The sequence below is a fragment of the Seriola lalandi genome, unplaced genomic scaffold (assembly GCF_002814215.2).
Source record: "Seriola lalandi dorsalis isolate HSWRI2012SDOR001 ecotype SW California unplaced genomic scaffold, Sedor1 jcf7180002053911, whole genome shotgun sequence".
Classification (NCBI taxonomy): domain Eukaryota; kingdom Metazoa; phylum Chordata; class Actinopteri; order Carangiformes; family Carangidae; genus Seriola; species Seriola lalandi.
In genome coordinates this window covers 307-14,610 of record NW_019524464.1, presented here as the reverse complement: position 1 = coordinate 14,610, position 14,304 = coordinate 307, and the positions used below count along the sequence as shown (strand labels likewise).

At 39.6% G+C, this 14,304-nt stretch overlaps 4 protein-coding genes across 4 annotated transcripts; 3 read left to right on the top strand and 1 right to left on the bottom strand.

Moving 5' to 3' along the window:
- Window positions 1-52: 52 nt before the first annotated feature.
- LOC111652095 (L-amino-acid oxidase-like) lies at window positions 53-1,929 on the top strand. The gene is made up of 2 exons (XM_023402239.2): window positions 53-335; window positions 805-1,929. Exons 1-2 carry the CDS (start codon window positions 244-246, stop codon window positions 1,610-1,612), a joined length of 900 nt encoding a protein of 299 aa, XP_023258007.2. The 5' UTR covers window positions 53-243; the 3' UTR covers window positions 1,613-1,929.
- Window positions 1,930-2,789: 860 nt separating this feature from the next.
- LOC111652096 (L-amino-acid oxidase-like) lies at window positions 2,790-10,351 on the top strand. The gene is made up of 8 exons (XM_023402240.2): window positions 2,790-2,825; window positions 3,171-3,212; window positions 3,868-4,091; window positions 5,055-5,167; window positions 5,552-5,753; window positions 6,153-6,221; window positions 6,382-6,518; window positions 7,241-10,351. Exons 2-8 carry the CDS (start codon window positions 3,182-3,184, stop codon window positions 8,046-8,048), a joined length of 1,584 nt encoding a protein of 527 aa, XP_023258008.1. The 5' UTR covers window positions 2,790-2,825; window positions 3,171-3,181; the 3' UTR covers window positions 8,049-10,351.
- On the bottom strand, window positions 9,000-9,860 carry LOC147819359 (uncharacterized). The gene has a single exon (XM_087172928.1). It carries the CDS (start codon window positions 9,858-9,860, stop codon window positions 9,000-9,002), a length of 861 nt encoding a protein of 286 aa, XP_087029054.1.
- A 1,861-nt stretch (window positions 10,352-12,212) lies between the features above and the next one.
- Window positions 12,213-13,110, top strand: LOC147819358 (uncharacterized; the record flags this gene model as incomplete). Its single annotated transcript, XM_087172927.1, has 2 exons — window positions 12,213-12,274; window positions 12,400-13,110. Coding segments are annotated over exons 1-2 (773 nt in total), but the record flags the coding sequence as incomplete, so codon positions are not given.
- Between the last annotated feature and the right edge of the window lie 1,194 nt (window positions 13,111-14,304).

Sequence of the window (14,304 nt, the reverse complement as noted above, 5' to 3'; positions counted from 1 at the left end):
ACAGAAAAATGTCCCGTGTCCTGTCACATAAAATGTCCATATTTGACTCTTTCCCAAGCTCTTTATAGTTTTGTAAAATATATACACAACCTGAAACTATTAGAACTGGAATCTGTTCCATCGGAGAAACCAAGGATAATACACTGTTGCTCCACCAGCCCCGTAAACATCCGTCAATATATGATCTTTGTTTAATAGGAGTATCTGAAAGAAGAAGGAGGTTTGAGCTCAGAAGCGGTGAAAATGATTGGAGACCTGCTTAATGCACAGAGCCTTATGTACACAGCGCTGACTGAGATGCTCTATGACCAGGCTGACATCAGTGACAACAACAAGTAAGGCCTCACAATGACAACTATTTAAAATGGGCAAAATGTTTCCTTCACAGTGGTGTTAAAAATTATAAAAACTCTTTGGCAGAAAAAATGTTGAAATCAAAAAATCTTCATGACAGTTCAATGATTGTTCACTTCTTTGCAGATGACACAATTTTATACATCTTTTTTTTCACACGCATATATGTATATGTTGTTTCCATTGACTTCATGAGAAGACATTGTCAACCATTAACATGCACTTGTTGGTGAGGCTACCCTTTGCTTAGCTTAGCTTAAATCATGTTGCAAAATTCTGTAACATAAGAACACATACACGTAAATAAGTATTGATTAGATTTATTGGCTACATTAGGTGTTAGGAAATACCTATAACAGCTTCTAACAGCTTCACTTTTAATTGCTTGCTACAAAAATTCATATATCTATCAACAATATGATACAATCTATTTGGCTTTCTGTTTTGAAGGTACTATGAAGTGACTGGTGGGTCAGATCTTCTCCCCAAAGCTTTTCTCACCGACCTCGATGTTCCCGTTCACCTCAACTCCAAGGTCAAGCGTATCAGCCAATCAGCTAATGGTGTTACTGTATGGTATCAGAGAGACAATCAGTCCTCATTGATGGACATTCATGCTGATGTTGTCCTGGTAACAACCACAGCCAAAGCAGCCCTTTTCATGGACTTTAATCCACCTCTCTCCATCAGTAAGATGGAGGCTCTTAGGTCTGTCCACTATGACAGCTCCACTAAAATCATCCTCACCTTCAACGAAACGTTCTGGGAGGACGATGGCATCCGAGGAGGAAAGAGTATCACGGACGGACCCTCTCGTTACATCTACTACCCCAGCCACAGTTTCCCAGAGAACAAGAATATTGGCGTCCTCCTGGCTTCCTACACTTGGTCCGACGACTCCCTCCTCTTCCAAGGAGCGAGTGATGAAGACCTGAAAGAGCTGGCTCTGAGAGATTTGGTGAAGATCCACGGTGAGCGTGTCAGGTCTCTCTGCACAGGGGTGGTGGTGAAGAAGTGGAGTTTGGATCCTTACAGCCTGGGCGCCTTCGCTCTGTTCACACCATACCAACATTTAGAGAACTCTAAGGAGCTCTTTAGACGTGAAGGCAGGGTGCACTTTGCAGGCGAACACACAGCCTTCCCTCACGCTTGGATCGAGACATCTATGAAATCTGCAATCAGAGCTGCTACAAACATAAACAAAGAGGCGCTATTGAGTTCAGAGTCACCCCAACATGCAGTGCAAGATGAGCTCTAGAGTCTGAAATACCACTTTCATTGAATATCAATGTGCAACCTATATGAGTGTTTCGCAATGATTTAACAAAAAAAGATAATGTATCCCGACTCTATTTCAACATATATTTGGAGATATGTACATTTACGATATACATTTTTGTCCCACCCATCGCTTGTCTATACCTAGCTCATATTTTCAGGTCGCCAAGTCGCCAAAGTGACAATTTTTTTCTTCTTGCCTTGATTATATTCCTACCCCAGCACCTCTGTATGATGCATAATAAATCAATGTGATAACTCTGCTAAATAAAGAAGAAATAAAACTTAGTAGTAGAAGTGTTTTCAGATGTGTGTGATTCCTAAAGATGAACCTTCTGCCTAAATCTGGCAAAGAAAGTGGTTTCCCACCTTTGCTGTCTGACATTCCCTTATCCCTATCAGACGAGCTCAAGTACTTCTTCACTGACTGCAACTGTCATGTTCCTCATGCGTTCATCACTTCAGCAATTGAGAAAATATTTTCTTGAAGTGGAGCTACTTTACAACAAGTCAATGTTCACCTTTCTTTTTTCTGGCTGCCATCCTGAATTGTTAGATGTTAAAATATAAAGTTTGCTGTCGGGCAGTCCTCGCGGTAATAATAATAACATTCCAAGCAATAATATGAAACAACATTCTTCCAGAGAATCATAAAATCATTTATTTAGTGATGTTGACTACAGCCTGTGTTTGAAGCATTTGACACATGAACACATTGTTCTCCAGGATCTGTCAAAGAAATTTCCATTGAAAAAGGTTGTGTGGTAGAGCTGGGAACTTTCCTCCATGTGGTGCATACTGAAACTGAAGGACTGTGGGAATGACGAACATGTGGTTAGCAAATGAAATGTAAGACGAACAAATAATTAAAAAAAATTCCCATTTCCTCAAGTCAGTTGCACTTTGGGCGAGGTTCCCATAAGATAAAACACATTCACCTTGTTGATGATGTTGAGTAATAGTACATTTTATTTCTGATCACGAGATCTGGTTATGATCTCCTGATTGCAATAGATAGTTAATAATGAAACCAAAAGCAAACCAATGGTAAAAAAAAAAGGAAGGAAGGAATGAAGTCATGCATTTTGAGGTCATGCCAATCAGGGGAGAACAAGGCAGTGCTGTATATAAGAGAGTATGATTTCACATCAGGTCACTATAACATCAGATTTTGAAGGTTAAGCTCCTCAAAGGTAGGAATCTGTCATTTCATCTGATTATCCTATTATTCAAATCTCACTAAGAAAACATCAGTGTGAGAAATTATCTTTTACTTTTCTCCTCTCCTTCTGAAATGAGAATTTATAAAAAGCAAATACTCATAGACTAGAAGGATATATACCACACATATATTACACACACACACCAAAAACTTTCCTATTCAATGGAATGGGCAAATAAATTAAATTTTACAAAAAACTTACTATATTTATTCATTATATTATTATTTAGTTATTTTTCTCTCGCTCCTCCGGAACACTAAATATTTTTCCTCCCTTGTGTTTCTGTCTCTCTTCCTCCTCCTCGTGTCACCAAAGATTCAACCAACATGGAACCATGTCTGGCGAAGTGGAAATTATGTGAGTATTTTGCAGCAATATTTTAGTTTTTTTATTATTATTATTCAGACAAAGCCTTGAACATCTGGACTATCAGGCTGCCCCCTCTGTAATGTTTTTGAAAGCTTGGGGGGTGCAGTGTGCACAAGGTTTGGTTTCTTGTGTAATTATTCTGTGCTGTACGTGCAAATGTTGCTGTCATCATTTCTTTGATCCTTTTCCCTGTCTGCAGTTCTTATCCACTTTAAAGTTACTGTAGTTCTGTTTCTGAGCAGTCATGAGTTCAGTTTTAATCAGTTTCAGTTTCATCACTACATGATAAAATAGGGAGTGTCCAGTTTTTATTGGAATTTACAGCTATATCAGTCACATAGTGACTAGAATAAGGGGGATTTTTGAATTCACTTTTGACTGTGTGTAGTTTACAGAATTGAAAACCCATCTCATTTTAAATAATGCACACTGCTGTTACTTTGAGTACATCAAAAGCTATACAGTATATTCGTAAGTATTCAGACCCCTTTAAACTTTTCACATTTTATTTGTTTGTAGCTTTATGCTAAAATCATGAAATTAATTTTTTTCATCATCAATCCAGACCCAATACTCCATAATGACAAAGTGAAATATCTCAATGAAAATGAGTTTGAGTGTTTTTATGCCGCTGTGTCTCCAGTTGCTTTTAGCATGTTGCTGTTCATGCTGTGCCACGGCCACGCTGCTGCTCTCAGCCTGAAGGAGCATCTGGCTGATTGTCTGGAGGACAAAGACTACAAAGTGCTGCTGAACACTGTGAAGACCGGCCTCCCACACATAAACACGTCTCATCATGTTGTTATTGTTGGAGCCGGCATGGCCGGACTGACGGCTGCAAAGTTACTGCAAGACGCAGGACACAAGGTACATGCAACAAGTTGATACTTTAAAGCCATAATCATTTTTATGTTGGCCACTAGGGGGCAGTGATACATTAAAACAAGCTGATACCACTGGCACTGTATAATTCCTAGAGGTCTTTAATCTGTTCCAGGTTAATGTCTCTGCAAACAAATGTATTTAGCATAGATGTTTGTTTAAATAAAATTATACATTACATGATAATGATTCCTGTATTACATAAATTACTTTCTAAGTCCAAGCTCAAATTGTTCCACCGTGATGAGACACAGATATACTGTAATTCCCTTTACAGAATTATGGAGAAGTGTCACAGAAATAGAAATAAAGTATTTTTTCAATCAACAATGAATTGTAAAATAAAAATAGGTATTAATAAATGAGGTGGCAAATTAATCTGTTTATCTATAAGTAATTCATTATCTTTATATTGTGATTGGTAATATAAAAAGGAGTTATTTAAATAACAAATTAAATATTAATCCATCATTAAGTGTTTCAAATTATAAAGGAGTTTACAAAAACAACATAAGAGTCATCGATAACATCATATAAAGATACACAAATGAATCCATAAAAGATAAAGGAATTTAAAAATCTATTTGAAAATGCCATTAAGGCAAACAAATAAATAACTGGATTCACAAATTGATATAAAAATACAGATATTAATCATGCATTTAAATTGGCAATTACAATTTTATGTTGTTTTTGTAAACCCCCTAAAAATTAGAACCATGTATTGATGGATTAATATTTAATTCGTAAATTATTTTTTACAATTCCTTTATTTATTGCATATTAAAATATAAAGCAATGAATAATTTAGTCTGTTATAAATCAATTCGTAAACAAATTATCACAAATTTCTTCTTTTATTGATGTATTTTTTGAAAGAAAATTTAATTTAAAAAATCAGGAATCAGACACCTCTGGCTAACCTTTTCATTTTTCTGTTTGATCAAGGTAACCATGTTAGAGTCTAGTGGGCGTGTGGGAGGACGTGTGGAGACCCACAGGGATGAAAAAGAGGGCTGGTACGCTGAAATGGGAGCAATGAGGATCCCAAATTTTCACCAGTGAGTCAAAATTTGTCTCAAATTTGCAAGTTTCATGTTTCATTTTCATTTTGCTACATTACCTACATTTCACACAACCTTTAGCAAGTCCAAAATGTTCCTTGTTGGGTAGTTAGCATGAGCAGAAATAGCAATAGTCAAAGAAACTCATGGATCATTAACAGAAAATTCCAATACTCGTTGACAGGTAATGTTTTGGGAATGGACAGACACACTAATAAGCTCCTGTTAGCATTGGCTAAATATTGAGTAACATGTAGATAGGTCAAGTACAAACAGTGTTCCAATCTACTCAGTTTTGACATATTTGCTTTACTTAACTAAAATTGCTCAAGAGAAGAAGGCATTCACTGTCTTAGCTCTCATGGGCTTGTGTCTCAACAGCATCGTCCGATGGTTTGCAAAAGAACTGGGGGTCAAGCTAAACGAATTCATCATGGAAGACCTCAACACTTTTTACCTGGTCCATGGTCTGCGGAAACGGACCTACGCAGTGAAAGCAAACCCCGACATCCTGAAGTATAATCTGAACAAAAGTGAGAGGGGGAAGTTGGCCGAAGAGCTGCTACAGCGAGCTTTACAGAAGGTGGGAATTTGTGGTCTTTTATATACAGTATATACAAAGAGTATCTGATACCAGAACCAGCTGGCAGATTATGCCCTGTATGTCAGATTTGAGTAAATTAATGCATTCCTCTAAATGTAAATCATATCGACTGTTACCTTACCTTGGAGGCTGAAAGCAGTTTTGTGTGGTTGCATCTTATTTGATTATTAAAATAAAGCTCAGAAAGTTGATGTTTTTTCAAATTTAAAACCACTGATCTGGGTCAAAAGACATTAAGGTTAAAACACACCAAGTTTTGCTGAATAATGAATATGATTTATTTTAGAAAGGTTGCATATTAGAGTTTAGATTATGATGATACAGGTTGAGTGTGTAACTGTGATTGTAACTTGTAACTGTAGTTGATCTTTTCTGAAGGTGAAAGATGAAGTGGAGGCACATGGCTGCAGAGCTGCGCTTAGGAAATACGACCACTACTCTGTGAAGGTGAAGCAAAATGTGATTTCATCAAATGTACAAAGTCTAAAAGACAAGACCGTGTGCTGCCAAAAAGAAAAAAAGATTGGTACAGTTTGAGTTTAAGATTACAGTTGAATTTTAAGGAGTGGACACTAAATGTAGAAAATATTGGTGTTTGATTTTACAGGAATATCTGGAGGAAGAAGGTGGCCTGAGTAAAGAAGCAGTGAGGATGATCGGAGACTTGCTCAATGAACAGAGCCTCATGCACCTGGCTCTCACTGAGATGATCTACATCAACAGCGACGTCAGCGACAAGACCAAGTAAGATCAGGGGATTTAAAGCATTTTTGCATCAGTCTTTTAGCCAGTGAATACTAATCTATACTATTACTAATACTAACTATTATAGAGAGGGGCAAGATCCAATAAGTCAATCAATATCAGGGTAACGACGTGTACTTTCAGATAGTTTCACCTCGAAGGTGCTCATCGTGTTGCACTCATTTGGAGACAACTGGCAGTTTTTCAAATCTTACCGAAATTCTCGCTTCTGCACACCTGACCAGCCACAAGGTTTTTGTCAAGATAGATTCTGAAACAGCTTGTAGTTGCTAAATCTTAGCAACTCTTCCTTTCTTCCAGTTAAACTGCTTTGGCATATGGGTTAAAGTTATGCTTGTTGGCATGACTGCGTAGACTTTGCACCTTGAAGACGTGGAGGATCATCAGCTGCTTCTGTTTTGGGAGATAATTGGTGGTTCGTAGCCAGTTTTGGCTCTTGAGCACGACTAGTTTCTTTTGTTATTCGGCTTTATTGGGGCAAAGGTAGGCAATGGGAGGCAGGTCAATCTTTAGCTAACCTCCATATATCAGGAAGTACTGCATTTATTGTCATTTTTTCTACTTTTAATTGCACCCTTACTATGTCTGCCAGGGATAACTTGGCGACAGATTACATGCTGTGGTTGGCTCAGGCCGAGTGAATATGACCATGTCTGTGCTCGGTTCAGTGCAAATAAAGATTTGTCTTGTTTCTTTTGAAGGTACTATGAAGTGACTGGTGGGTCAGATCTTCTCCCCAAAGCTTTTCTCACCGTCCTCGATGTCCCCGTTCACCTCAACTCCAAGGTCAAGCGTATCAGCCAATCAGCTAATGGTGTTACTATATGGTATCAGAGAGATAATCAGTGCTCATTGATGGACATTCACGCTGATGTTGTCCTGGTAACAACCACAGCCAAAGCAGCCCTTTTCATGGACTTTGAACCACCTCTCTCCATCAGAAAGATGGAGGCCATGAGAGGGGTCCATTACGAAAGCTCCACTAAAATCATCCTCACCTTCAACGAAACGTTCTGGGAGGACGATGGCATCCGAGGAGGAAAGAGCATCACGGACGGACCCTCTCGTTACATCTACTACCCCAGCCACAGTTTCCCAGAGAACAAGAATATTGGCGTCCTCCTGGCTTCCTACACTTGGTCCGACGACTCCCTCCTCTTCCAAGGAGCGAGTGATGAAGACCTGAAAGAGCTGGCTCTGAGAGATTTGGTGAAGATCCACGGCGAGCGTGTCAGGTCTCTCTGCACAGGGGTGGTGGTGAAGAAGTGGAGTTTGGATCCTTACAGCCTGGGCGCCTTCGCTCTGTTCACACCGTACCAACATTTAGAGTACGCTAAGGAGCTCTTTAGACGTGAAGGCAGGGTGCACTTTGCAGGCGAACACACAGCCTTCCCTCACGCTTGGATCGAGACATCTATGAAATCTGCAATCAGAGCTGCTACAAACATTAACAAAGAGGCGCTATTGAGTTCAGAGTCACCCCAACATGCAGTGCAAGATGAGCTCTAGAGTCTGGGGTATTATGGTATTAATAAAAGAATACCACGAGCTCTGGGCTGTTCGATCCGCTTTGTAGGGAAATCAGTATTATAGTAGCAATGAAATGGTCGCTTCAGATACAATCAGAATTTGATTAGTAGAAAAATTGTTAAATTGTTGATACACTGCTTTAAGGGCTGCACCCAACAATTATTTTTTAGTATTGATTATATTATATATGGCTGACCTTATTATCATTAGCCTATTATTGTTCTATCAAATTAATCACAGGAAAAGTGGAAAATATGGGACCCTTAAATACATCACCTGACCTTCATGACTTATTACACAATTATGCTTATTTTCAGATCGGTCTTTTAATGCACTCAGGCAGGATACGAAGATTGGCAAAACACATTGAGTTATTCCAAAAAGCATGATTTTTACTTTACATTTGACTTCATGATTGGTGATTGTATACAGCAATAGGCATTCAATAACAATGAACAGCACTGATAAATACAAAGAGAGAAAGAGCCAGTGACAATAAGAAAGAAAGCCCAGCATGTGTTACAGGGAACAAATGAGCAGTTTGTGCTCTACAATTACTCTTGTACTCTTTCAGGCCCAAATGTGTAGTTGATGCTCTGAAGGTCTTAATTTACGCCCTCAGCTCATTTGAACTTCGTGCTCTTGATTTTTCCTCTCATACCAGTTCATTCATGTGTATGCACACATTTGTAAACTGAAATTCTTAGTTTATGCTTTTGAATTACTGGGCACAAATTAGTAGCATATATACAGTATACAGCGAGATATGTCGTGTTCTAAATAAACCTCATGGACATACTCAATATTTTGCATGTTAAGCGACATTGTTTTAACTTTCACATCCTGTATGTATAATTAACATGCTAAGAAAATTATTATGTAACTTGAATTACTTGAAAACAAAAATTGCTATCTGCACAAGTTAATAACCTACAAACATGTACAGAGCAGTTTTCCCGCTCTGTGCAGAAACAGCAGAGGCAACAGCAGACTGCTGGGCAGAGAGAACCAGTTTGCAGTCACCAGCAGAAGACACCCATCACTGTAACTCAGCAGTTCTGATCTGTCCAGAGCAAGACCTAAAATCAACCCTGCAAGCCACAACCCCAGCACTGCCATAATGGCTGTGATGGTGTAGAAAGCCCTCTGCTTTGATTGGTCAACCCTCACCCTGTCCCCACCCCCATCCCCTGGGCCTGGACGAATCAGAACACGGAGAACACAAAGGCTGCAGAAACAGACGACAACTAAGGAGAAGCCCAACATGCAGAAAAATGGGATGTAGGGAAGCTCAGGGAGGTAGAGAGCTGTTAGACCAACCCATCCGAAGCCCAGCAGCCAGGCACAGCCAATGCTGATGTTTCTGAGCCTGACCCCGCTCGACTGTCTCAGCTCCAGGTAGGTGATGGGGTGGACGACAGCCAGGTATCGCTCCACACAGGTCAGGATCTGAAAGCATATCTGTCCGGGGTAACCAACGGCAGCTGCATAAAGGCCCGCCATAATCAGCTCGGAGAGACCAACAGCTATGCCACAAAAGTAAAAGGTGGTCCCCAACGATAAGAGCAGCTCCACAACGACCATGTGGTAGGTGAAGATGTCAGAGTGGCTCGTTGTTGCAAAGGAGCGCTGCTGCCGCCATCGCCGGTGACCCAGGTAGAGGACGAGGGTGGAGAGAGGGAGGAGGAGGAAGATTCTGGTGATGTTGAAGGCAATGGACATTAAATTTGCAGTTTCAGAGTCTATGCAGTGGACCACGGCACTGACGGAGGAAGAGGAGTTGACTGACATATTGGCTTGAGCAGTTGGGAGAAAAGAATGAACAAAAATAAATGAAATGGTACAACAACGTTTCAGTACTGAAAAATGTTCACCTGATTTCCAGCTACAACACAAGTCTTTTTTTATTTGTCTTTAGCCGTTTCACAGTGTTTGTCTACAACAGCAGCAGTTACATCTGCCTCAGCATTGTGATGTAATTATTCTTCATGTTTCAGTTCGTCAATGTGTATTTTTGCAATGTCTTATCAATCGCAATTCAAATGAGCATAATATTGCTGTTTATTTATTGTATATAAATTAACTGGAATTAATTTAGTCTATTCCCTTTTCCGTGTAAATGCAAAGAGTTTTTTATTTTATTTCATCATTGCTTAATTTTCATCTCTTCCCATTTTAATGCAAAGTTAGACATTGTAAGTCATTCTTTTCTGTCGGATATCAGCCTCTGTAAAATGTTCATAATGTCATGGAAAAACATTTAAATACATTTTTAAAGAAAAGATCTTATTGAACTAAGTCTGTTCTTGAGATTAAAGTTCAAACAGTATTGATATTTTGTGTAGTGACCCTCAAAAGGCCAAAATATGAGTAATGCTCATTTAAACAAAGAGTGGACATAAAGTTAATGCTGTGAGGAAAGCGTTGTAAAAAGTTGCCTACATTAACATCCGTGGAAAATCAAGCATTTGAAATATGAAGTGAGAACCGCATTGACGGACACGCACCTGGTCAGCAGCGTTTGTGTCTGATCTTCTGGCTCCTGTATCTTCGAACTCACTGACTGTGGCTGTTCACAAGTATCTGATCCTGATACACATTAATGCTTCTCTGTGTGTGCGTATTAATGGCGCCTATTTGTCAAAGTGACCAGCTGCAGCAGGACTGTGGGTGGTGCAGTTTTGCCTGCTGTTAAACAAATGAAGGACACTTATGTATTGTAAACCATGGCAGGCAAATTATCCTTCCATCAGGAGTTCAGAGCACAGGATCAGCAGCTCTGGTGGCGACGATGCTTGAGGATATTTCGATATATTTGTGTTTAAATCTTTAACACAGGAGGGATTATACCATGAATCATACATTTAAAATCACTGTATTTTCTTTTAGATTAACGTACAAACATTGAGCCTTTGAATCTGTCGTGGTGTGAAGATATTTCCACACCAGTGTCATCTATTTGTCATCCATTTAACCTGTTTGACAGGATTCAAATGACCCGCAAACGAAGACTGCTGTTTATTCAAATTAGAGAGTGTAATGCACACAGGGCGTGTCGGTGTGTGCAGGAAGCCGTCTTCATAATGATCGTGGCCGTTCCACAAATAAAGCTGTTGTCATCATTAAGAATCAAGTACATCCACTCGAGTACTGTACTTCAGTGCGTTCAGTTGTTTCAGAGTCGGCAGGTTCTGTAAATGAACTGTGGAACAATACAAGGTGTGGACATCATTTTTTATTTTATTCTTTTTAAAGCAAGTACTGAGCATCTCTGCTGCCATGTTTGTCCATCGTTCAGCAGTTTTTCCACCAGTGAAAGAATATTTAAATAAAACACGTACATACTGTAGATCACAATGATAAGTGAGGTTTTTGGATCGAATTCTATAATATCCTAATTCTGATCTATTAATTACATGCTCAATTAAATAAGTGTATTAAACACATATATTTCATACCTTTTTCATTATGTACGTATCGTAACAATCTGCACCCTGATTGAGTAGTTTGTGTTGTGCTTGCTGGGAGACACAGTATCTACAGAGTCCTGGAAGGATTTGTTTTTATCTGCTAACAAGATTCAGATATTGTGCAATAAAAAGGTTTAATATTTGAGGACATCATATAGACTGCTATTATTAATATGTTTATATTCTTCTTCCTGACTAATTGATCTAAATCAATTATTCATTATTATTATTTTTCCTTAACCAAAGTGTTCGTAGGGCCTGAATGTTTACTCCTCTCTCATCTCAACAGAAAAGTAAAAATCTAACACATAACTTCTCATTCGTAGGATTCACAAAAATATTTTAAGGTTCCCTGAAGAAGATCTAATCCAAGTCTTCATCCAGACTCAGTGTGGTGTTTACGGCCTGGTAGTTTTCCTGCTCGGCGTAGAAACAGCAGATAATAATTAACCTTTAGTATTACAGATGCAGCGGATTGTTTTCTACTGAAACAATCCACACTGGTGGTTTATCAGGTGTGCTCCAGCTAAACCTGCCCAAGTGCCCTGTGTGTATAGGAGATGGAATAATGCAAAAATTAAATTTGCCTGATGTGTTTCCCAGTCTGATTATTCATTTTGCAATATGTGAAAAGAAAACAAACTCGTCCTGACACCTGTCACTCTGTCAAAGGATGAGCACGCCCTCACCGAGCGAGTACGAAGCAGATATCAGTGACGAGCAGCTGCTGACGAGGTGAGTGGGATTTAACAACTGCTATAAACCTAAAACATACAAAATGCAGCTTGGGAGAAAGATGTGTCGTTTTTATGAAGTTTCACTTTATATCTCTCTACAGCTTCTCCTTCCTTTTTTTCCAGACGAACAGATATGTCAGTCAACTCTTCCTTCAACTCCTCTGATTCCTCCCTCCATCTTTTACTCAAGCATTGCTCAGAATTCAGACCCAGCACGTTCAACTTCGTTCTCCTTCTGCCTCTCTTCACCTTCGTCCTCTACATGGGCTACCAACGCTCGCTTTCCAAGTCAAGTCACTCGGACGTCTTCACCTATAACGTGGTTGCCTTGGAGATGCTCAGCATCCTGGGGTTTTTCTGTTATTGCGGTGGCGCCTTGGCAGATAGTATGATTGCAGTATTGGTGGGGTCATGCATGTTCTCCATCACGTCAGCTGGACAGAATCTGTTTCACGTCCTCACCTGTGTGGAGCGCTACCTGGCTGTTGTTCACCCCGTCACCTACCTGGGCCTGAGACAGTCGGGCGGGGTCAGGATCAGAAACATCAGCATTGGGTGTGTTTGGCTAATTTGCTTTGGAGCACTAAGTGGATTCATCTTGTTAGACAGATCTTTCACCGGCGTCGCAGCTTCCTGCCTCTTGGTTTTCTCCTTAATTGTCGTCTCTTTCTGCAGCCTGTCAGTTCTCTGTGTTCTGATTGGCCCAGGGCCCGGGGATGTGGGCGGGGACAGGGAGCGTGTTGACCAAACAAAGCGGAGGGCTTTCTACACCATCACAGTCATAATGGGGGCACTGGTGTTGAGGTTTATGGGATTCCAGATTGGCAGCATGATGTAAGTCACAGTGCTGAGTCATCTGCGCTCTGGGTCACTCTGCCCAGCTGTTTCTCCACAGAGCAGGAAAACTGCCAAGCTGCAGACACAACGCAGAAAGATTTGATTAGAGCATCATGAATCTGATTTGCAAAAACTAAATTAAAAAAAAAGAGCACAATGTAATATCAAATTACAGCATATTACTCACATATCATCTCATCCGATTAAATGAAATTGTAGTATAACATTTTAAAATTAGACTATAAAGCTCCGATGTTTCCATTATCCCTCAGTTTTACCTGATACTGAAACTTGTTTGATAGTTTATTGTGTTTCAGCTGATTTCTTCTTAGAATTGATGGAAACCCCAGTGCACTATGGGTCATTGATGTGGTATAGTTCAGTACCCATAAACCCCAGGTTCCCACATCCAACTATTATTCTTCTTTTAAAGATTCCAATGGAATAATTGCAATAAAACATCTGAACAGCTTAAAGATGGATTGCTGTGACATTTTGTACAGACATTCTTGGTCCCCAGAGGATGAATCCTATAGAGTTCATTGATTGATTGAGGTTGACACCGTTGTTTATCAAAATGATTTCAGACCTATTTCCATAAAATATGGTATAAATATTCATGGTGCCCAGGGGATGACTCCTAAAGGCTTTGGTGATCCTCTGACTAGCAGGTCATCTGTGAAATACCTCAACATATACTCAATGGGCTCAATCAAATTTTAGCATGGGCGTTCATGGTTCCCAGATCACGTATCCTCATGAAATTCCTCAAGATATTCATGGTGCCTGGAGGACGAATCATAATGACTTTGGTACTAATCCCTTGACTTTTGCTTTACGATACTATTTGAATAAACACCTGTCTGTGTTTACAGATCATTAGATGTGTATAAGAGACAGGATAAAGACTTTGCTTCTGTTAACAATGACAAAAACACCTTTTACATATTCTGAAATTCAGACATTTTGCTGCCTTTTTAATCTATGGTTATGTTTTTTCCACCACTTCACATATCAATAGTTCATTTTCTAATACACAAACTGATAAAACATTAATGACTAAATCCATTGTGAGGTGATTAAAAAATGCCTCCTCACCAAACGCACTGATTCCTGATCTTCTTTCACCAGTCGCTGCCTGCTGTGTGGAGGTTTGTGGTCCAAACATATACTGTGAGCATGTGTGTGTGT